The sequence below is a fragment of the Ruditapes philippinarum genome, unplaced genomic scaffold (assembly GCF_026571515.1).
Source record: "Ruditapes philippinarum isolate M1 unplaced genomic scaffold, ASM2657151v2 ctg645_1_1_1_1, whole genome shotgun sequence".
In the NCBI taxonomy this organism is placed as follows: Eukaryota; Metazoa; Mollusca; class Bivalvia; order Venerida; family Veneridae; genus Ruditapes; species Ruditapes philippinarum.
In genome coordinates this window covers 1-24,807 of record NW_026861731.1, presented here as the reverse complement: position 1 = coordinate 24,807, position 24,807 = coordinate 1, and the positions used below count along the sequence as shown (strand labels likewise).

The 24,807-nt window shown below is 32.7% G+C and overlaps 1 protein-coding gene across 1 annotated transcript; it reads left to right on the top strand.

Annotated features, from left to right (window-relative positions):
* Positions 1 to 242: 242 nt before the first annotated feature.
* Positions 243 to 23,358, top strand: LOC132716626 (trichohyalin-like; the record flags this gene model as incomplete). The annotated part of the gene is given in 8 exon segments (XM_060699934.1): positions 243 to 786; positions 14,096 to 14,197; positions 14,890 to 15,054; positions 15,555 to 15,629; positions 19,467 to 19,607; positions 20,364 to 20,585; positions 22,352 to 22,498; positions 23,140 to 23,358. Coding segments are annotated over 8 exon segments (1,311 nt in total), but the record flags the coding sequence as incomplete, so codon positions are not given.
* Positions 23,359 to 24,807: the final 1,449 nt, after the last annotated feature.

The window sequence follows — 24,807 nt, the reverse complement described above, 5'->3', positions numbered from 1 at the left end:
TTAATTTCAGAAGCGTAGAAATAATATTAGATGTACCGTATTTAGGTAATTTATATAGCTCTGTGGTATTTTCAAGTTTTTTTTATGTTCATATTGAAAATTTAACGTGTAAATAAACAAAAGGGAAGTTTTGAATTTTTTAAATCTTTGTAGGCGCTGAACATTTTTATCACAACATCAAGACAAGAATAGCAAATGCATTTGTTTTACTCTAAACTTTAGTTGCAGTTATCTCCCCTGCGTGGTGCATTCTGGGTATGACACACTTCGGAAGAAAATGGCCGCCGAGATGCAAATTACTAACCGGGATGGTCACTTAAATTTCTATGAATGAAACGAGTGTTTACTTTATAAATGTGCCTAGTAATGAAGCGGAGAAGAAAGCTAGATTAGGAAGTAAAAAGATATTATAATTTATCGTCCAGTTTAATTGAATTCAGCTGGTTTCTGAGATGAAAATTTCACTCTAAAGTCAGCTTCTGCAGCCGAAAAATTTGACAGTTTTGTTCTGTTTGAGGCTGAAAGTTCTAAGTTAACAGCCTCAAGATGATGTGCGACGTGATGCCCACGATCTCCGAGGACGGGTCAACGGACCGAGAGTCCCAGGAATCAGGGGATGATGCCAACTTTGAGCAGCTAATGGTGAACATGCTAGATGAAAGAGATAAGTTGATGGAAGCTCTTCGGGAATCTCAAGACCTCCAGGCACAGACTCAAACAAAATTACAAGAACTAGAAAAAGAAAAAGAAAGCCTACAAAGGCAGCTGCAATCCACCCAGCCCCAGGTAAATCAAAATGTAAGAAACCCAGCTTTTTTGCTTATTATTGTACAGACATTTTAATTTCATACCCCACCCACTTTCAGTATGTGGGTGGAAGAACTTGTGTGTTTTAAATATTTGCAAGTTGATTTTCAGTCATAATTTGCATTTCCTTTTTTTGCATATTGTATATTGTGATATTGTGGTTACTTTAGTTGATTTCTGTCATTTGTTTTTCTATATTGTACAAATCTTACTATTCTTTCGTACTATCGGCTTTATTATTGATTTTTGAAAATGCATACTGCGATGCTGCAAGATAGGCTTGTATTAGTCATAATTGATTCTTCTTTATATTCTCTCAATTGATTACTATTCAACTAAGAATACTACAATATTGAGATAAATACACTTATCACAATTTTAATTCTCCTTTGTACTAATAACTAATTAGGCCTAATAGATTATTTATAATCTTATTTCTAAATACATTATTATTGATGGGGTTATAGATGTGCTTATTGAGTGTCATTTTGATAAGACAATTATTAGGTTTTTTTTAAATGTTTGATATATGGATTTCAATACCAAGGGACCTGTTTGTTTTGAAAAAGAGTCTGTCCAGATTTAAGAATACACATATTTTGAGAAAATAAAAGTGATCCTGAATTTGGTACAAATATATAATGATGTTTTAAAATTTTATGATTACTGACATTTGAGGTACTAATTTAAGTTTATTACCAGAGTCTAATTGATGAATTGTTATTTCTAATTAGATTATGGAACATCAACTGTTCTACACAGGTACCTGTTCTTGCCTGAAATATTGCATGGAGTGGCACCAGATGTCTTTCTTCACCAGTCAAGCTGGAAATTGGAATGTTGCCCTATGACCTATAATAGGCTATATACTGTGTTGGTCAACCCTGCCAAAAATTTTTTAATTAGTTGCACATTATGTTGTCATCAACATTTCTCAACAATACCTCATAAAGTTGGTCTTGTGAAAACTATAGGCCTTCAAAATCTGATTTTGGCTTAATTGGCTGTTTTCATCTGAAGCATTTTTTAACTTGTTTGTATCAAAATAATAAATTCTTAATAATTTCCAGTTGTCCAAACTGGGTGTTGGACAAACCCGGACAACAACGAATATTTTGCTGGGCCCCAATAACCTTTTAAAAAAAAACAATTTTAAACATTTGAACATTATTTTTAAATTTAACCAAAATGTTTTTTTTTAAAGTTATTTTTTTAAATTTTCAAAAAACCAACACATTTTGCAAGGGGTTTTGGGTGCCATTGAAAAAATGTATCAGAGTTTTTTAATGACTAAATTGAAATCTAATAAAGACTGTGTTTAGCTTTGCATTTCAATGTTCTTGGGTGTGCCCCCCTTTAGGTTATGTTCATTTAGAGAATTTTTAGTATGCCTTTTAAATTTTTATTTAGAATCCAAATTTTGATAAAAATAAAAACAAATTTTGTCGATTGTTTGAATGCTTAAAAGTTTTTTTCCCCCAATGTTAATAAAAATTTTGGGGTTTTTTGGTTTTGGGGTTTTTTAAAAATTATTTTCAAAATTTTTTTTAAAAAGTTATTGAAAAATTTCCCCGAAAAAGTTTTAGATTTTTTTACAAAACCAAAAAATGGCAACTGTAAACTAAAAAAAGTTTAAATTTTATAAAATTGTCGTGTCTACTTATAATTACTTGCAATGCTGTTGAATCATTATTAACATTGTGGTAAGCTTTTTAACCTTCCATTAAACTACCTGACATATCTGGCAAATACCAAATATGAACATTTTTTTTCCACTGTTAAAAATGATCGTAATTCAGAGATGCATTGTATATGTATCAGGTTAAGAAATTTTTTTGCTTTAAATTTTTGAATTTTGTTAAAAGGAGGAATTGAAATATTCTTAAAGAAGTTTTGAAATATTATAATTTTCTCCTCAAGTTTTTGTGTATTCTATTTATTTTGAAAGAAAAATTTCGAGCAGGTCAGGTACTGTTGGTTATTGATGGCTGTCCCTCACTGCTACTTTAGATTGTAACATTGCTTTAAAGCATTGTGTTTAAAACTTTTAAAATTCAAAAATTAAGGTAATTAAGAACAGTTCCCAAAATTTTAAAAACGCACTTGATTATTAATTTTAGAAAACCCTTTAAAATTTTTTTATGTTTTTTTTGAAAAACTGAAAATTTTTGCTCTGTTTTCATCAGCACAGCCTCAGTGTTTCATTGTCAAAGTTTAGAAAATTTATTTAAAAAAAAATGTTTGCCCAAGAATTTTTAAATTTTTCAAACCAGTTATAACTTCCCTGAGCTTGGATATATCACAAGAGGTTTTCAGTGGTCATTCTTCAGTTGACCACCAGTAGGAGCTATTTGCTTTGAAGAAAATTGCTTTAAACTCTATTATTAAGCCTCAGTAAAGTTATTGCTACTATATATCCATCCCCCAGATCTTCATAAAAAAAATGTTTTTTTTTGTTACGTTTTTTTCCCCCAAAATTACATGTTTTCTTCGTTTCTTTTCAGTTCTCTCCATCTATATATTTGGCTTTGAATATAAAAAATTAAAGGTACACCCCCTCAGTCTTCAAAGTTATAACTCTCATCAGGTCATAATGGTTTACAAAGAAATATTTCATGCATTATTTTTGCAGATATAAATTTATGTAATTTACATAATAATATGCATATTGCATAACATATTCAAATCACTGGCCAAATTTTCAGCATATTATTAAAAACTTAACTAGCATTAATGTAAAATAATGATGCAAGTTAAAAAATGATGTAAATATGCTTGAAAAGTATAGTTATATACACATCATCAGTGATTTTTTTCTTTCAATTTTCTAAACAACCTTTGGCTTTCTGTAGGGGGAAAGCTAGCACAATGAATCAGAGAAGAACCTAAAATGAAATTTCGATAACTGAGTGTAGAATTTATCCACACATTTTTTAAAGTTTTTAATTTCAATTCAGTTTAACATGAATGGTACATTTACTGTTTTTTACATAGCAGAGGCTATCTATAGGGCAAGCTTTCTGTCTTTTAGTCAGTTAAATTTATCAACTAGCTGATATACCTGTATTTAAAGGAAATTATACCTGTTTTGGGCAAGGGGAAACTGCCTTTATTCGGCTGTAAAATATAGGGGGAAAATCACTGTAGCATTATCATATTTTATGATTTACTTACGTATATTTCATTCAGAATATCTGTTATTTCGCTCATATTTAATTAGCACATCAGTTGTGCTGGCTGATATTTGTTTGAACTGGTTGCATGGGGTGGGTGAATCAGGCTGATATTTGTTTTAACTGGTCGCATAGGGTGGGTGAATCAGGCTGATATTTGTTTGTACTGGTTGCATAGGGTGGGTGAATCAGGCTGATATTTGTTTGAACTGGTTGCATAGGGTGGGTGAATCAGGCTGATATTTGTTTGTACTGGTTGCATAGGGTGGGTGAATCAGGCTGATATTTGTTTGTACTGGTTGCATAGGATGGGTGAATCAGGCTGATATTTGTTTGTACTCGGGGCCAAAACACCATTTTTGGGGAAGGGGCCTCAGCCTTTTTCTTGGGGAAAATTGCGTGATTTTGGCATACATTGGGAAAAGGGATCTCAAATTTAACACAAACTTTTTAACAAGTTCTTCAAAATAGAAAAGCAAAAAGCACTGGGAAATACTAATAAGGCAGTAAAAGACCCTAATTCAACACCATCATAAATTCTATGGGAAATTTCAAAATACTGGGAAAGTTTGAAGACCAAACTGGGGAAAAAAGAGGCTAGTTTGGTTGAGGAAGCAGCCTATATTCGGCCACAACAAAGAAGGGTTTTTTGGCCCTGGTACTGGTTGCATTTTGGTGGGTGAATCAGTTGCCACTAGCAGGCTACAGGTTAAAATCCATCAATGAATTCACTGCCCCATTGCAGATATTCAGTATGTTAACAGTTACAGTTTATGTAACTTGTCATTGTGCAAATCTATAGAAACACATTTTCATGTTTTCAAAAGGGGGGAAAATAGAGGATCCCATGGTACATTGTTTTGAACAATTGACTAATTGTGGGCATTGATTAGTTATGGCTTTCATTAGGTGACACTTAGTCCTCTATCTCCGCAGTATCTGTATTAATGCAGTAGTATGCAGTGTATTGTTTATAGCAGCAAGTGTTTAGAGTTTGTGCTAGTTTTTATAAAAACTTACAATCGTTCTAATAGGATAAAATGCTGTCAAATATACCAGGGCTTTTTTTCCTTCTATATCAGGGGCTGTTATAAGGCTGCTTCCTCGAAGAAAAATTCTTCAAAATCTTGCATTTTTCCCCAAAAATTGAATTTACATGATCCAAGTTTTTTCTTCCCCTTTTGCAAATATACCGTGTAATTTTTCCCCAAAATTAAGGACAGGACTGCTTCCCCAACCTGTAATAAAGCCCTGTAATACAAATTAAGGGGTCAAACTTATCCCTAGCCCTAAACTTCTTACAGACCATAGAAATTGCCTTTATTTGTCAAAATATTCTGAAATTCTATTTTTCTAACTTTAACATATAAATAGAATTTTGGTAATAAAGTTGATAATTTTCACAATATCTTTAAACTTTCACCTTAGTTGTGCATATAAGTCCAATATATAATATTTTACATTTATAAATATTGTATTTTTGTACAGTTAGAAATTTTCATTATTTTGTTGAAAATTTATTTTAATCATGTGGAAGGGTGCTGCTTTAAATGTTTCACTGAAAAATGAACAGTTCCCGCATTGTGGTTTTAATATGAAAATATTTTTATTTTATTTCTCATGAATGGACCACAATTGTTACAGTGATGCTCATTGTTTTATATCTTCAAGATTTTACTTTTTATATGGGAATAATGTCAATTATTTGCCGTATATAAATGTGCATACATTGAAAGTGTAAATTTTCATAATTCATTATTTTTGATATTGATTGAAATATAGAGCAAAATTAATGAATTTTTTTACTTGGAAATATAATTTAAAGATATGAGGAGCATTGGCCCTGTGATTTAGGTTAAGGACAAAAGTGTCTGCTTCTCAATCCAGGGGTCGCTATTTTGAGTCTTATTGGGGTCAAGGCCATGATTCCTTTTGCAGCACCAGTACTAGTTAGTTCTGGGGAGTGTCATGTCAGATCATGCCGGTCATCCCAAATTTTTGTTATATGCTTCCCATTTACAAACAATGAATTTTAATATACATCATATCTGAATGAAAAAATTCTCTTACAATAAAATTTATTAAATTTAAATATTACAAAAGTAGTTTGTAAAATCGCTATGTCTAGCTTCCAAGAAAATTGGCTCATTATGAATATTTGACTCAGATTTCAATTTTCTTTTATTTTAGAATCAGGATGAATGGTCTGCCACAGAACTATGTTTATTAATTTCAAGTTTCGGGGTGTAGGAAATATGGATTTAGTTTTCATGATATGATAGTATTTAGTTAACATGTACACCCACAACATGACATGTATTGGAAGACTATCTTGCCTGTAAATTCTTTATAGGCAAAAGGTTTACTAATATAATGTCTATATGAATAGGTTATATAAAAAGAAATGCATACATTTTTAGAATTACAATGTATCATGCCAGAAAATATAAAAAAAAAGTCTTCTAGAATGATATTCACTTGCAGGCTGACATATGTTTAATGTAAGTCTGTTAAGAACAAAGGAAGAATATGATTAGGTTTTATCTGCTATCATTTATGAGTGTTGGCGATATTTTTATGTGCCGACTTCTGTAAATATTTGGTCAGAACTCGCCTCTCTTTTTATATAGGTCCATCAATATGTTTTTCCTGTTTCCTAGATATGTAAAATGCATGAGACCAGTCTGTATTAGTATTTTGTTGGACCCAGTCTAAATCTTGGTAGGTACCAGTCTGTAAATGAGGGATTAAGAAACAGAAAATCTTGGAAATAATGACTGGTTCCGGCAGCTGTCTACTAGACATTTACTGCTTTAATTCAGCTATTAGTGTATTAATCATTTTATCTAAGCATTAATAGATATACCGTATTGTTCCAAATTAAAATTAGTTAACGCTACTTCATTCTCAGACTCAGAGCATGGTGATTTTTTATGACTGATAGAATAGTAGAAATATCTGATGGTTTTTAGTCCCCTACCGGTTTACCGGAGGGGACTTTAGGTTTACCCTCCGTCCGTCTGTCCGTCCGTCCGTCTGTCCGTCCGTCCGTCTGTCCGTCTGTCAGTCCGTCAGTCCGTCCGTCCACAAAACTGGATCCCGCGATAACTTGAAAAGTACTGAAAATATTTTAATGAAACTTGGTATATGGATAGATGGCAGTATGGAGATTATGCACGTCTTTTTCTTTTCTTCCTATATTGAAAATTCTGGTTGCTATGGCAACAAATAGGCTAAAAATATGGCAAATTTTACACATAAACTGGATCCAGTGATAAAGCAAAAAGTACTGGAAATATTTTTATGAAACTTGACATATGGGTAGATGGCAGTCTTGAGATTATGCACGTCTTTTTCTTTTCTTCCTATGTTGAAAATTCCGGTTGCTATGGCAACACAGAGACTGAAAATATGGCAAATTTTACACATAAACTGAATCCAGTGATATATCAAAAAGTACTAGAAATATTTTTATGAAACTTGACATATGGGTAGATGGCAGTCTTGAGATTATGCATGTCTTATCTGTTTTTCCTATTTTGAAAAAATATGAGTTGCCTTGGCAACAAATAGGCTTAAAACATGGCAAATATAACAATATTTGTGATTAGTCAAAAAGAGCTGAAATTTTTTTATGAAATTGCATCTTTAATTCAAAAGTTATCTCCTGTTTAAGAATTTTGCTTTTAAAATGTTATATTTTGGTAACAGGGATGTTTCAAATATTAACTTTAGAGTGTCCTTCAGTCTGTCTGTCTGTCTGTTCATAAAAACTGTTTCCTGTGATCACTTCTAAAGAATTTTTCCAACAAATTTACTTAAAATAGAGAAAAATTGAAACATTAGTGAATGGCCCTTCAGAATGTTGATGGGGTTCTAACCGGTAGGGGACTTATGGATTGCTTGCAATACTATGATAATTGCTTGTTTTTATAGGAAGGCATTTTTTTATGTTAACTGTACATAGATTACATGTATTCACAGGTGAATTCTAATTTGATAAGATATATTACAGAATACCTGGTTCCTTAGAGTAACATTACATGTAGATAGGTAAATTCAATCATATTTAAAAAGAATATAAAAAATGCTGTGTATCTTTATGTGGTATATAATGTTATGCAATTGGTTTTTATTTCCCAAAAGCGTTTTAATCTGAGTGTTCAGTTCAAGTTTTAAAAAAAGATACTTATTGGCCAATTATATGGTTCTTCTTTTGCCTCTGTTTCAGTTTTGCAAATTAATACAATTACAGAGATTAAGTAATTTGTATTTAAGTGTAAATACTATTTTGTTTACATTTAGCTACCTTATGACAAATAGTTCCACATTCTACGCTACTTTCTTTAGGTGATAAACATCTAACATGCTCTTAAAGCCATTATTTTGAACGTTATAAAACTGATGTTTAGACTTTCTAAAGAGGGAAAACTTTATTTGTTGCACATCATGCCAATAATCTATACAGTGTTGGAAGCAAAACTGTAAAACCCATATCACCGCTTATCGCTTAAATGAGCCGTGTCATGACAAAACCAACATAATGGGTTTGTGACCCGCATGGATCCAGACCAGCCTGCACATCCGCGCAGTCTGATCAGGATCCATGCTGTTCGCTATCAGTTTCTCTACTTGTAATAGGGTTTATAAGCGAACAGCATGGATCCTGATCAGACTGCGCGGATGCGCAGGCTGGTCTGGATCCATGCTGGTCGCAAACCCATTATGGTGGTTTTGTCGTGACGCGGCTCAAATAGTTATGTAGTCCGACCAAGCTCTATACTGTTGGCTGACCTTATTTTCATCTTGGTTCCCCTATAATGGTAACAAAAACTTAAAAGATATATGGCTGCAGATGCATTGTTCAAGTATATTTAGAAATAAATATACATTATAAGGTATTTAGAACATTTTATGCAAAATAATATCACATAATTTAACCATTTAAGATGTATCACTACATTAAAAATAATGTTTCTTTTTGCTTTGTTACTAAGATTAAGTATGTTTTAAATAGTGAATTGTATATATAAAAAAAAGGAGGCATGCTGTATAAAGGCATGCTTAGAACAGTTAGTATGGTATTATTTAATATTCACAGACTGAAAGACCTTGCTTGTATATGATATTTGTGGTCTGGTCGACAACTTAAGTGAAGAATTTAAAATAAAATTATGTATATCATTGTAAAAGTGTTTATATATATATCTATAACAATTAACATTTTTCATTAAAATTCACTTTTCTGTCTTTATTCCCATACATGTCTGCTGTTTTCAAGAGAAATTCAGACATGAATCTTACACTCTCTGTTTTGTGCAAATAGATATCTCTATTTTGTCTAGAGACTGAGAGGGATGTCACATCTCCCTTTTTCTTGGCTAGCTTGAACCCTGAATTGAAATTTTGAGAGGCCAGTGAGAAAATAAAAAAAGAAAGCATGATACTGTCTGTTGCATTTGTGATGACTAAAAGAAGGATGCATACCACCTTGATAACAGTTTATAACACATAATTAAAAGGTTCAGGGACTGATGCATCTAAAATCTATTCAATTTCATATATCAATATTATATAGTACTTTGTGGCTGTATCAGTACAAGATTTTCAATCAACGACAGCCCTAATTCCAAGGTCCTTAATTAAATAGGCTGTAAGTTTTTGCTTTAGTATTAATTTTATAATTAAGTGTTTGATTGAATTATACAGTTAACATGTTACAGCCTATGTAAAACAAATTACTTGTTTTTTCCCCAAAGATGAGATTGAACAAAAGTGTTGTCATATCTGGAGGATAATGTACACTAGTGTCAAGTCTACTCCTGGTTTTTTTTTTGCTCTCGGTTATCGAATGACAGTTGAATAAAGTACCTTCATTGTTTTAAAATTGATCAGTGAAATACTAGAATGATATTTAAACTGAGAAGATGTATGTTTAATTGATTAATCCTGTTAATCAAGGTGTTGAGGAACTCCCTCGTAAAATATGTAACATAGCGCAGCGGCTAATTTACACAGTTTTTTGCAAATTATTTTTGTTTTACATACAAAATATCTCACACTATGTTTTAGTCTACATTGTATTGTTTGTAAATAAATACAAATGTAGCTCTTAAATATGATTAGGAAATTAATGTTAAAATACAAAAACTTTCAAAATGGTTTATATATTTATATAACTCATGAATATTAATAAAAAACAAACTATTTTTATATTGATAATGATTTACTACTTGAGATGTATTGTGCAGTAATTTTTTGTAAAATTAGCTTTTAACGGATTTTTTTTTAAAAACCCTAAACAATCACCTTATGCCCTGTTACCTTAAAAATGTGCCTTGATAAACAAGAACGATTTTTTTCCTTATATGAGGAAAAAAATCGTTCTTGTTTATCAATGCACATTTATAAGGTACAGGGCATTATCCTGAAAAGATTATATTGGTGTTATGGCCCTTCTTTAACTTATTGTTTTGAAAAGTTTGAAAACTGAGTCAAATATATTCAATTTCCTTATTCATTCTTGGCATACATTTGCACTTGCTAATGGGGAAAGGTTATTTCTGTTGGAAAATAGGACACAGTCAGTAGTTGCGGAGTTATGCCCAATTTTCTCATGGAAAATTTTAAAATTTGTATTCTTCTTACTGAGGAATCTTATTGTTGCCCTTTTTTATTATTCAAAAATTTGCTTTTTTATCTGGATCCGGTGGAATGCAGCTTTAAAGTAAATAAACATATGGTAATACTCTTGAGTGTCCCTAAAATGGATATAATTGCTGGACCATTAGGGCTATCTAAGATAGACAACTCCTGCAGTTTGAGTAATTGACTTTTATGAATGAATGATTCATGAGAAATTTCGTATGTCAAGTGATAATGTGTTTTTCCTAGTATTTTGTCTGTGACTGAAAATACGACTAGACTCATTAATGGTTTATATTGTTTGAAATATTGAAACTTTAGATAGGGTTATAATAATTTAATAATGTTTGGATTCCTTGATTTATATGAAGTACTATACTGTTGGCCAGTAAGTAATGGAGAATTTTTGTTGTTGTTGTTGTAAATAACCTTGAGCAGGCTTGAACTTTGCATTCAGCACAAGCTTGACTGGGTTCTGACCAACTACCAGACAAAAATTGAACCATTTTTCAGTGTGACTGTCAAACAAAACTATCATAGCAATTTGAAAACTTTTCAGGATAAAGTTGCTTGATGATCTTCATTTGTTACACCATTTGTGTTTTAGACAGATCTGAATAAAAGGCCAGAAAACGGGCCAAAATCAGGAATTTATTTTATATGATGAGACCATCTACTATTAAACATGAAAAAGGAAAAACATTCGGTACATGGTCTTGTCTGGCATTGGGCCAGAATTCAGTATACTGTTAGATGAAAAATTTAGAAACTGTAACGCTACCCTAAAGAATTAAGCAGGGCAAGACTTATACAAGATTTCTTTGCCGGCTGATTTTGGTCTGCACTGGTTACATGGGTAGAATCTGTTGCTATCAGCAAGCTAAGAGTTAAAGATTTATTAAAGAAATCATGAAGGATTTGTAGCCAGTCACTTCATGGGGAGGTAATTTAGGTAATATTTGCTTAGTTATAGGGCTAATCCAAGAAAACCAGGTAGATGGATCAACCGCCAAGATTTGACCAAAATTTCGTGTTAAAATTGAAAAAGCCAGAGAAACAAATTCAGTTCTACAAATAAATTTTATCATTGACAAGGGAAGTATTTTCATTTAATTTGAACTATCATACTTCTGATCTTAGAGGAAAGATGTGAAGGCAATGTATATAATGAATTATTGATCAGTATTGTTGAAGTAAATGAGGAAAATAAATACTTCACTATAAGTTAGTGTAGCCAATCAGAAATCACCTTAGAAAATGTGTTAATTATTCTTATCTATTTTTTGATTATTGAAAGGTACATGTAAGCAGTTATATGACATAGCTCTAACTTGTTCTAGTTTTCTTGACATACATAACTTTCAGTATGGGTTGTAAAAATGGAAATAGAATATAATGTACATTGTATTAAAATAATAAGATTAAATATTTTAAAGTATCATGCAAACATTATACCATAGCTTCTACAGAATTTATTTGAAAATGCTTAAGCCTTGGTTTAATTAACCCTTAAACCATTCAGCTAGCTTTCAAAAAGTTTGCGGTACTACTCGGGAGCCTGCAGATGCCTAAAATAATGGAAAGTCGCCATTTTACCTTTACAGTGTATGTGTCACTTAAAATCCAACAAGACTGTCAGATTATTTAAAATTATCTTGTGTCTTTTAGTGAAGAAGGTACTAGCAAAAAGTTGATTTTAACACATTATTTTCATCATACAAAATTGCTTTTGATGGTGAGATTTGTTTTCAATGAATGTTCTTCGGTTAACAAAGGCTTAGATAACTTTTAGTTAGAAAAAGGTTTTATGGTGTTTTAACGTTGCACAATATTTTCTGCATGAAAAGATATGATTTTCTATATTACATTGTTTTATTTTGTGCCTCTGTCCCACGCAAAGACTATGATTTCATAATGACTGTACTACAGAGAAATAGTTTAAGCATTTTCCAGTAACAGATCTGATTGCCTTATAGCCTGGTGTATGCAGCAGTAAGTGCAGATCAATATAAGTGGAACTGACGTTATCGTAATAGTCAGACTGCCCCAATATTTGACATCAGAATTCACAAGAAGATAGCATGCCTTTTGTAGAGAAATCTATAAAAAAAAAAATTGTAATCTTTATCCATGCTGAATTTGTGTAATTGGCTTGGCCTGCTTTGAATGGGAAACTATCGGTTGTTCATATTAAAGGGTTTTGATCAGGTATTTTAAGGCTTACACTCATTCAGAATGACCAGGATGTTTTAATTAAACAAGTTCCAAAGAGGTCGGAGAGCCTAAAACCTTGATAAAATTTGAAATTCTAACATAGATCATGTTGGAAAAATCTGGAGAGGCAAGAGAATATTTAAAAAATATGAGTAGAATTAAATTGAAAAGTCTGTAGTCAGTGCAATTGTTAGCCTGATTTGAGTATGCTTTTGTCATTTTGCACAATAAAAATGATAATTTTGGAAAAACAGGGTGAGCGATTGATCAGAAAATTTTCGCACAAGTTATTAGTTCAGACCTCAATGAAATGGTACACAAATCTAAAAAATAAAATATTTCCAGTCCTGTCATGTCAATAAATGTCAGAGGATTCTCTTCAACTGCCTGCAGGTGGCACAGAAAAGTCTTAATTGATCCATTACCTGCTGGAACCGAAAGTGACCAGCCTTTGCCACCAGTATAAAGCCAGTCTGCAGGCCAGTGTGCACTTTCAGTTAAGTCTCGCCTTGCTCTATACCATTGATAGCTCAATTATAGAATTTTGATATTGAAATCCCTTAAACTTTGAATGGACTGTTCCAAATTCAAAGAAAGGCAATTCCATTTTAAAAAAAATCCACAGGTTTAGGATTGATACTGTAGGTACTGTTAATATTTAAGGAGTTAAATCAACAATGGCCCAGAACTTCGTATTCCTGCATCATTTAAGGTTAATGTCTATAATTTGATGTACATTCAGGTTGACAAAAAAAGAAACAGAAATTGTGTAAATTACTCTGGTCATGTAAATGGTTAAATGTTAGCAAAATTCCTAAGTATATTCTTTTTGTGTGTTACATGTTATATTGGAGATATTGTTTGTTGTGAAAGAAATATGAATAGTTATTCCTAGGAATAAAAGAACTCTTTGAGGCTGAATGTTAGATTAAATATGTTTGATAACATTTGTTGAAATTGAATTTTATTGTCCTATTATGTATGTTAGGAAAGGAACGAGCCCAGGATGTAAATAGGCCTGAAAATATGAAAATAGAAATTCTCCTTATTTTCTTATAAATATTAACTCAGAATGTCTTTTTCGCTTTGTTGAAGTGACAATAGTCATCTGAAAGCGTTCATTGGTGTTATATGTACTCTTATATAGTACTTATGTTAGTTTCAGAAGGGCTTCTACACTCTGGGGAGATTCGTTTCTTATGGCTGAATTGAATTAAAGGTACATGAATGATAAATGTTTTATTTCATAATTTCAGGAGCTGGCATCCATTACAAAAGAGTTGAACTGTATACGAGAGCAACTAATAGAGAGGGAAGAAGAGGTGCACGAACTCAAAGCTGAAAGGAATAATACTAGAGTAAGTAATATATATAATGCCAAGATCCACTGAATTGATTTATCATTCTGAACTGATGGCCAGAATTCTATAAGAATTTAGATATCATAGAATAGATAGTTAGAAAAAGTCTGATATAATTATTGGCACCTTCTTTCAGCTTAAAATTCATATTTTTGGTTACAACTCTATAGAAATGGTATAACTGTAAATTATCAACACTTTGTGTTTTTAAATTAACCCTTCAAGGGCATGATAGTTGACATGTCTTGTGGTATGTACACGATAGGGAAATTTTGGGGGGTTTGAAGGGGGGGCGGTAGTCCCCCTCATCGCCAAGAAAATTTTGGACTAGTAAGAGGTTAAAAATGACCGCAGGTTGATCATAAGGTAACTTGTAACAAACGCTGAAAAGCCTTTGACTCTATCTCAATCCATTGAGAAGTGGCAGCTCTTTGAAATCAATTTTGATGGAAAAAATCAACGCAAAATAGTGATTTTTGGCAATTTTGAGATGTCCCCTAGTTGCCATGGTAACAGGAAATATATGATAAAGGTTCCAAATTTTATATATCATAGCCTGGTATTAGGTGAAGTAGTTGGAACATTTAGAAAGTTTTGTTATGTTTTCAGTTGCTGTTGGAACATTTAGAATGTTTTGTTATGTTTTCAGTTGCTGTTGGAACATTTAGAATGTTTTGTTATGTTTTCAGTTGCTGTTGGAACATTTAGAATGTTTAGTATCTCGTCATGAAAGATCGCTAAGAATGACAGTTGTGAAGCGGCAAGCCTCATCACCAGCTGGTGTCTCTAGTGAAGTCGAAGTTCTCAAGGCTCTCAAATCACTGTTTGAACATCATAAGGCATTAGATGAAAAGGTATTGCTATTTTGATATATTTGTCTTAATATTTCCATATCTTCTTCACTGGTCAAGGAAATATAGGTTTTATATACTGTTACTTAATATAGAAAAATGATAGGGGGCTTGTTCTAAGACTTTTTGGAACAAATAAATATATCATTGTTAAATAATATAATACAGAAATATGATATGATTGGAGTGTAAGCAAGCTTGAAGCGCCTTCACAATTTTGAATTAGTGTTTGAAATTATTTTTTGTCCAATAGGATTGCAGTTTTTCAAATGAATCGTAACACATTTACTTTGGTTAATCAACAAACTGTGAATCAATCTAGTTAATCCACTATTTGTAAAAATAATTTAAAACACTAAGTTGGTTAGAATTTATAAGATTAAATTAAAACCTAAATTAAGTTCTATTTTTTTCTTTCTTTCAAAATAAAAGTTGATCTGAAAAAAGGCACAAATTTTATAAAGAAGTTCATTGTTCTGACTGTTGTGTATTAATCTATACAGGTTAGAGAGAGATTAAGGGTTGCTCTTGAGAGAGTTTCAACCCTAGAGGAGGAGCTTGCCACTGCCAACCAGGAGGTGAGTAAATTTTAGCTGTGTCATGACAAAACCAACATAATGAGTTTGCGACCAGCATGGATCCAGACCAGCCTGCTCATCCGCGCAGCCTGATCAGGATCCATGCTGTTGGCTATCAGTTTCTCTACTTGTTATATGGTTTGTCAGCGAACAGCATGGATCTTGATAAGACTGTGCGGATGCGCAGGCTGGTCTGTATTCATGCTGGTCGCAAACGCACTATGTTGGTTTTGTCATGACCCAGCTCATTTTAGCTTTAATCTTTCTTTTGAAATATCTGCATTTCAGGTAACTCTAGTTATAAATTGGGTGATTATAATGAGGAATTTAGTGATTCAAATGATTATTTTAATGATTCAAATGATAAATGTAGTGATTCAAATGATTATTTTGGGGCATTCATGGCCAAGTTGTTAAGGTTGTTGACTTCAAACCTCTCGCTGTGCATTTGAATCCCAACAGGGACTTTGGATTCTTCCATGTTGAGTAGTGGCTCAAGTATGATTTACTGGTATTTTTATCTCACCTGTCACAAAGTGACAGGGTGAGCTTTTGTGATCGCTTTTCGTCCGGCGTCCGTCCGTCCGTCGTCCGTCAGTAAACTTTTGCTTTAAATGACATCTCCTCATAAACCAATGAGCCAATTTCATCCAAACTTCACAGGAATGTTCCTTTGGTGGTCACCTTTAAAAATTGTTCAAAGAATTTAATTCCATGCAAAACTCTGGTTGCCATGGCAACCGAAAGAAAAATCTTTAAATATCTACTTTTAAACAACCCTAAGAGCTAGAGCTTAGATATTTGGCATGAAACATCTTCTAGTGAGTGTCTACCAAGTTTGTTCAAATAAAAGCCCTGGGGTCAAAATTGGCCCGCCCCAGGGGGTCATTGATTTTCCCTATATGCATATAGTAAAAACTTAAAAAATCTTCTTTTAAAGAACCCAAAGAGCTAGAGCTAAGATATTTGGCATGAAACATCTTCTAGTGAGTGTCTGCCAAGTTTGTTCAAATAAAAGCCCTGGGGTCAAAATTGGCCCCGCCCTGGGGGGTCATTGATTTTCCCTATATGCATATAGTAAAAACTTAAAAAATCTTCTTTTAAAGAACCGTAAGAGCTAGAGCTTAGATATTAAGCATGAAACATCTTCTAGTGAATGTCTACCAAGTTTGTTCAAATAAAAGCCCTGGGGTCAAAATTGACCCCGCCCCAGGGGGTCATTGATTTTCCCTATATGCATATAGTAAAAACTTAAAAAGTCTTCTTTTAAAGAACCCAAAGAGCTAGATCTAAGATATTAAGCATGAAACATCTTCTAGTGAGTGTCTACCAAGTTTGTTCAAATTAAAGCCCTGTGGTCAAAATTGGCCCCACCCAGGGGGGTCATTGATTTTCCCTATATGCATATAGTAAAAACTTAAAAAGTCTTCTTTTAAAGAACCCAAAGAGCTAGAGCTAAGATATTGAGCATGAAACATCTTCTAATGAGTGTCTACCAAGTTTGTTCAAATAAAAGCCCTGGGGTCAAAATTGGCCCGGCCCCAGGGGGTCATTGATTTTCCCTATATGCATATAGTAAAAACTTAAAAATCTTCTTTTAAAGAACTCAAAGAGCTAGAGTTTAGATATTAAGCATGAAACATCTTTAAGTAAATATCTACAAAGTTTGTTCAAATAAAAGCCCGGTGGTCAAAACTGGCCCTGCCCCAGGGATGTCATTGTTTTTAACTATATGTGTATAGTAAAAACTTTAAAAATCTTCTTTTAAAAAACCCAATGAGCTAGAACTTAGATTTTTAGCATGAAACATCTTCTTATGGGTGTCTACCAAGTCTGTTCAAATAAACAAATAAAACTTAAAGCCCTTGGGTAAAAATTGGCCCGGGGGGGGGGGGGGGGGCCTATATACAGGTGAGCGACCTCAGGGCCATCATGGCCCTCTTGTTAGTAGTTTTTGAAAGTCCTGATTCAGAAAAATAGGAAACTTTAAATCTTCTTGTCTGTATCAATGATGGTGTAATCGTAATCAGTTATGGTAATTGATTGTAATCAAACACATTTTCCCCCAAGTAATTGACAGTAATCAGTAATCAAAATTACTTTCAAAATCATTTGAAGTATGTAATCGAAAGTAATTGTGTATGTAATATTGATTAGTTTTGCGAAAGCAATCATAAGTATTAAATTACACATTTCTATCAAGTGTAATGGATTATTAATCAATAACATGAAATTTATCTGTGTAATTGATTAATAATTGATTACATGTGACTATAATTGATCACCAGTTGATCCTGTTTTATGTATTATTGAAATGTTGAAAAAATATAGTCTTGAATATACATGTAGATTAAAAAACTTAATAAAAAGTTATCAAGTTTCAATTTAGGTGAGCATGTATAATTGTAGGATGGGGAAGTCTCCTTGTATTGAACTTTTTATGTATATGACTCTATGATTATGTTTGAGATATATATTAATAAAGGAAATTGTGAGGTTACTTAAAAGTTTTGTTACCACTACCCAATCAGATTTAATGCTGATAACTTCCTTTTAATACTGTGATATGAAATGAGCCGCGTCACGACAAAACCAACATAGTGGGTTTGCGACCAGCATGGATCCAGACCAGCCTGGATGCGCAGTCTGATCAGGATCCATGCTGTTCGCTATCAGTTTCTCTACTTGTTATAGGGTGTGTAAGCGAACAGCATGGATCCTGATCAGACTGCTCGGATGCGCAGGCTGGTCTGGATCCATGCTGGTTGCAAATGCATTATGTTGGTTTTGTCGTGATGCGGCTCAAATGGTTAAGTTTGTCTGTGTCTGAGCATTTATATATAAAATGTTTATGTCTATATTTAAAGGAGTCCTTTATAACCAGTAAAATAATTGGCTTATGTCAATAACTATAGATTAATGATAAATAAAAAATTGAATTAAATCAGAAAAAAAGAAAATGTTGACATCAAACTGTCCGTGTATTTGATATGATGGGGATATACATGTGTCATAGACATGTATCCATATGATGATATATATTTATTCATTATATACAAATAATTCTAACACGACCCGCATTTTTCCCTATTGAACATAGAAGAACCGAAAGTGTGTGTTATTATGCTATAAAATCACTGTTTGACGTTCTATATTTAGACATGTGACGTAATCATTATACACGTGACGTAACCACTAAAAATGTGACGCGCTGACAATAAGTACGGACACAAATCAGGCGCAATTTAGCTAATTATCATGTATGGGCAGCATTTATTTGTTGATGTCGTGTTAGAATCGAAATAATATATCCAAATCGGTGATTTTATTGCTTGATAACATCACTGTTTGTCGTTCGGATGCGCATCATTATATCACTCGGGCTACGCCCTCGTGATATAATTCCCCGCATCCGAACTCCAAACAGTGATGCTATTGAGCAATAAAATCACAGTTTGAGATATATTATTTCTTAAATAAAATATTGATCAAATAATATGTAAAATATTGATCAAATAATATGTGTATTTTCATTTTCAATATTTTCACTGTACAAATTTATTTTTCACTGCAGTGACCATTTCACCCCTTTCCCAATCCAAATTAACCACCTTAGAAAAAAGAAAAGAAAAAAGGTTCCCCAAAAATATATAATTGTTTTAACTTCTGAGCAAAATTAAATTGTTTGACTTGTTTGAAATAAATATTATATGATCATTTGCATTAAAAGTCATGTATCAAGTACTTTTTGAACTTTTGTTATGATTAATTCTTCAGAGGGATGAATCTTTCTCCAGATTTCTATATCTATTTATAGTTTATTACATATATTTACAGTTGTTTACATTACGGGAACAGCAAACAAAATCCCGCCATTCCAGCGGTTCTACAGAGGATGGTAGACATTCAGTGAAGAATGACCCGACATCACCCCCACCTAGCTCAGATCATACTGTAGAAAAAGATCATCATCCAAAGGTAATGGAACACAAGAACAAACTTGAATAGACTTTGTCACTAGTATAGAGCCAGTCCAGCCTGTACCTTCCATGCAGTCCGACCAGGCTCTATACTGTTGGCTTACTGTTTCGTCACTTCATATTCCGAAAGATACTGAAAGTGACCAGTTTCAAAAATTGTCATTTCAGAAATTCATTCTGATGAGGTATTTGAACTAGGTTTCAGCTAAAGACTTTGAATTAATGTCAAATAGTTATGACATACTGTTTTATTGTCTATATATTTTATATACATACAAATGTATAATATGCTGTAAATAGGGCTCTGCAGCTAAAAGAAAAAAATACTAGGAAGTGGCATTCTTGTCATTCAATTAGCTTTATTATGTATTAATTATTTGGATGAAAATATTGAAAAATTAAAGAAAATGAAGTTTATTTTGTTTATTTGAAGTCTAAGAAAGAATTGACAAGATCTGTTAACTTGTTTATTTTGTTTGTTTGAAGTTTAAAAAAGAATTGGCAAGATCTTTTAACTTGTTTATTTTGTTTAAAACAGAATTGAAAAGATCTTTTAGATAATATCTTACATGAATTATTTGGTAATTAACTTGTAGAATGACTCAATTACAAATCAGTTAGAGCAGGTGTTATCAGTGTATTAATTTTATAATGAACGTTTATTTTCTGTTCACATAAATCACATAATCATGAACGTTTTCACGTTTTCTTAGGTCGTTGCGAATTTTCCATTTTTTTCTTGTTTTGTTTTCAGAGATTATCAAATGGATCTATAGACCCGGATTCTGATGTGAATAGAGTTATAGAATTACAAGAAACTGTTGAAAAACAGAACTCTGAACTTACAAATACGCGAACAAAAATGTTAGAATTGAACAATAAGTTTACTGAAGTTGAGGAGAATTATACAACTGCACAAAAGGATTTAATCAAAGCTCAGGAACAAGTTGTGAAACTACAGAGAGATCTCAGAGAGGTAAATGTACTTTAGGTCACCATATACGTTTTAAAGGCCCTTTTTGCTATAGAAATGTACTCTTGGTCAATTTTAAAGGCCTATTTTTATGCCCTAGAAATGTACTTTAGGTCATATACATTTTAAAGGGCTAAAAAAGGGCAGATTATGCCAAAGATACTTGTTTGATCTCATATGCAACCATTGCCTGCACATCCACTGTTCGCTTTTATATTCATAAAAAAAATTCTGACTGAAAAACGAACAGTGGCGATCCTGATCAGTCTGCACAGGTGTGCAGACTGATCCCGATCTGCACTGGTCACATATGAAATTTAACACACATCTATGGGGTAAAGGGTTCAAGGCCTATTATATCCGAGAAATGCTTTTACATTCCTTATTTAAAAGGTTTTTATTTTTGATGTATGTTTATAGTTTCCAAAATGTTACTCATTGGCCAATTACCTGAACTATCTTTTTCTTACATTGCTTTATTGGCAATAAGTACAGTAATAGTGATTTAGTGTTTTGTATGGAAATAAGAATACTGCTGTGTTTACATTTCTCTATTTTTTTTTATAATAAAATATTTCACATTTAGTGCTTATTTCCTCAGATAACAAACATCTTACATGCTCTAAAACCATTATTTTAACATTATAAAACTCATGTTTTCCCTTTCCAAAGAAGTAAAAATTTATATATCTTTTTGAAGCATAGTGCCTTTAAGCATGTATTAAAGCTATATCTAACGAAATATTTTTTTAGAACTCATAAATTATAAAACTATGTTTGTAAACAGTCCTATGGTCAATTCTTGAAAATTTTGATCAATGGAATGTCTCTGTTATTTAACATACTTGACTATTGTGCATATTCAGAAAGTATGCTGGAATTTTAAGTAGTACTTTAATTCTTTGACCAGTTATCAATGGCTTCCTGAATTGGCTATTTGCTTATAGGGAAATATGCAAACACGTTTCTTTAATACATTTATTTCGGACATATTCTTTTTCAAGACTCAAGGAATAGATTTGTATTCTACAGGAAGCAGATATATGTATATAGCTTTGAATGCTTTAATTTTGATTTTATTGTAATGAATCCATCAAGTTAAACATAACATATTTTTTCAAACAGAGGATATCCTAACTCCACATTAAAAAGTCCTTTGAATAGGGTCAGATTTGAACATTCCAAAAGAAAAAAAACAAACTCCCCCCCCCCCCAACTTTTAGTAAATTTTTTGACAAAAAGACAAATTTCTATAACTGAATCATAATTAATTAACAGGTAAGCAGAAGTCTATTGGTGTCTGTAATATCCCTGTAGCCCATGAATTGTGGTTTAAGGCTGAATGTGGTAGCAATTTTGTTTTCCTGTGGTGAAGCTATTACTTGTTAGTGCAGGAAAATCCTTGAAAAGTGACATTATTTGAAGTTAAGAGAACTTTTTCTCTCAATTAAACATAAAATTAACGGGAACGTATCTAGCAGACCCCACAAAATGAATAATAATAGCATACTTGCTTGTTGGTGGCTGCTGCCCCCAGTCTCCTTCAGGCTTTTTTTTTTACATGTTTATTTTCAAAACTACAACAAAATTCTGAATAACACTTTGAAACAGAATAAAAGCATAGAAGCAAAAACACAAGCACATTCATTTAGTTCAGGGGCCTGCTAAACTTGATTTTATCCAGTTTATGTTTAAATTTACAGGGAAACTGATTTAAACTAACGATCAGTCAGTAGCCTTAAAAATCAAATTCTGTGTTTGTTTTACAGTCAATAGCACAAAAAGAAGACCAAGAAGAAAGGATAGCTACATTAGAGAAACGCTACTTAACTGCTCAGAGAGAGACTACATCCTTACATGATTTAAACGATAAATTAGAGTCAGAGCTAGCTACCAAAGATGGTCAATTAAAAACAGTAAGTTTTTTTAATGCTACAGAATTTTGTGTTTGGATGATGGTGTTTGTAGTTTTCACTCCGGGTCACGGCAGTAAGCCACATTGAATTTACCAGTACAAAGTCCAGCCACCACATCGTTCTTGGGCAGGCTGTCAAACAGTTTGCCAGTACTAGTTGCCTTTACTTTCACAAGGAACTGTTTAATTCTGTACATGCAAAAGCAGAGGTACAGTGTGAATGACCGTAGAAAGGATTTCATGATCAATCACAACTAAAGTGACCTGTGCTTTCCAGGAATCGATCCCTGGTTGCCTGATTCACAGTCCAACACTCTACCTATTGAGCTAACCGGATGGTTTAGAATTTTGTGTCCATGCTAGTTTGTTCTTTATATATTTTGGCCTAATATAAAGCTGAATATAACAATGAAACTAGACAAGTAGAAACTTCTAAACCTTAATAAAAAAATGTTTAAAGCTACATGCCATCAGATGAGTAAGTAAAAACTTGTTTAAACAATTATGTTTGAAGACATGTGAAGCATTTTGAAATTATGTATTTATTCACAATTCATAAACTATTATTTTCTCGTTTTGAAAAAATGCAGTTAATCATTTATAAATCAGTTAAAATTAACATTCTCTTATTTATATACGTAGCTTGAAGAAAAAATCAGAGTGCTGCAAGAAAAATTAGAAGGGGCGGAGTCTAAATTACAGCAGTCATTACATAAAGCTGAAGCTCTGCCTACTGTGGAGGCGGAGCTACAGCAGAGAATGGAGGCGTTGTCAGAGGCAGAGAGACGCCATGGCTCAATAGAGGAGAGAATGCAGCAATTAGAATCCAAAGTTCAAGAGAAAGATTCAGAATTACAGAGGGTAATTATCTCCCATTACTTATATATAGTTCTTATAAAATCAATCTCTTAACACCAAGATATGATTCTGATGGTGTGTGAAATCATGCTCAATATAGTGTCTTCTTCCACCAGTAAATTTTGAAAAGTTTCTATATGTCCTAGTGACAAAGTGATTGAAAAGTGGACAGTGGACTTGATGATCTTGGTAAAAGAATTATTAATTAACCCATTACTTCATATACACGCCTTTTAACGCCTTTTTCACCCCCCCCCCCCCTTTTTGTTGTCTCAAATGATGAAAAAATGCCTTATTTAGGCCCCAAACACTTGTTTTTGTTTGAGAAATGTTGTTAAAAAAAGTGACCTCTTTTTCGGCGCGGCCCCCCAACCAAAAGATACATCAGGGGGTTGCCAGAAGGGGGATGTGCCCCCTTCTGTTTGGGGGGTTTGAAGGGGGGCGGAGTCCCCCTCATCGCCAAGAAAAATTTTGGACTTGGGAGAGGCTGTAAATGACCCCAGATTGATCATAAGGTAACGTGTAACCAACGCTGAAAAGCATTTGACTCTATCTCAATCCATTGAGAAAGTGCAGCACTTTGAAATCAATTTTGATGGAAAAAATCAACGCAAAATAGTGATTTTTGGCAATTTTGAGATGTCCCCTCGTTGCCATGGTAACAGAAAATTTAAGCCTGAGCATGTTGTTGCAAGTGCAATGGTCCAGTCAACATTTGTGCCAAGTTTGATTAGTGTTGAAGCAGTTTTTATAGTATTATAGCAATTTGAACTTGTAACGGGAGACTTTTCAATGAAAACAGCCATTTTTCACAAAATGCTCATGAAGTAATGGGTTAAAAAGCCAGTCTGTTAAAGTAATGGATTCAAAATAATGTCAAGAAGATTGCCATGTTTCTTCTTTTTGAAAATACAAAATATCTTGTTTTCTAGCATAAAAAGTATATAATGAGTTCAAAATATCTTGATTACTAGCATAATTATTGAATACTGAGTTCAAAATATCTTGATTACTAGCATAAAAATTAAAGAATGAGTTCAAAATATCTTGATTACTAGCATGATAATTATATAAAGAGTTCATATATGTTTATTCATAAAAGTATTATATCATAGCTAATTATGTTGCAATATGTTGTTTCTAGTAAGAATTTAGAATTTTATGTGTTTATCAAATATGTTTTCCAAGGCAACATTTCCATGTTACAAATATGTTTTCTGTACTAGGCTCGGCATAGGGATAAAATGAACGAGGAGCATAATGCTAGGCTGTCTGCAACTGTGGATAAATTGTTGACAGAGTCCAATGAGAGGCTACAACTTCACTTGAAGGAGAAAATGCAGGCGCTGGAGGAGAAGAATCAATTAACACAGGAGTTAGAGAGAACTAGGAAAGCTTTAGATGATAATCAACAAGAAAAGGTATGATCTGATGATGTAATAGGTATAGGAA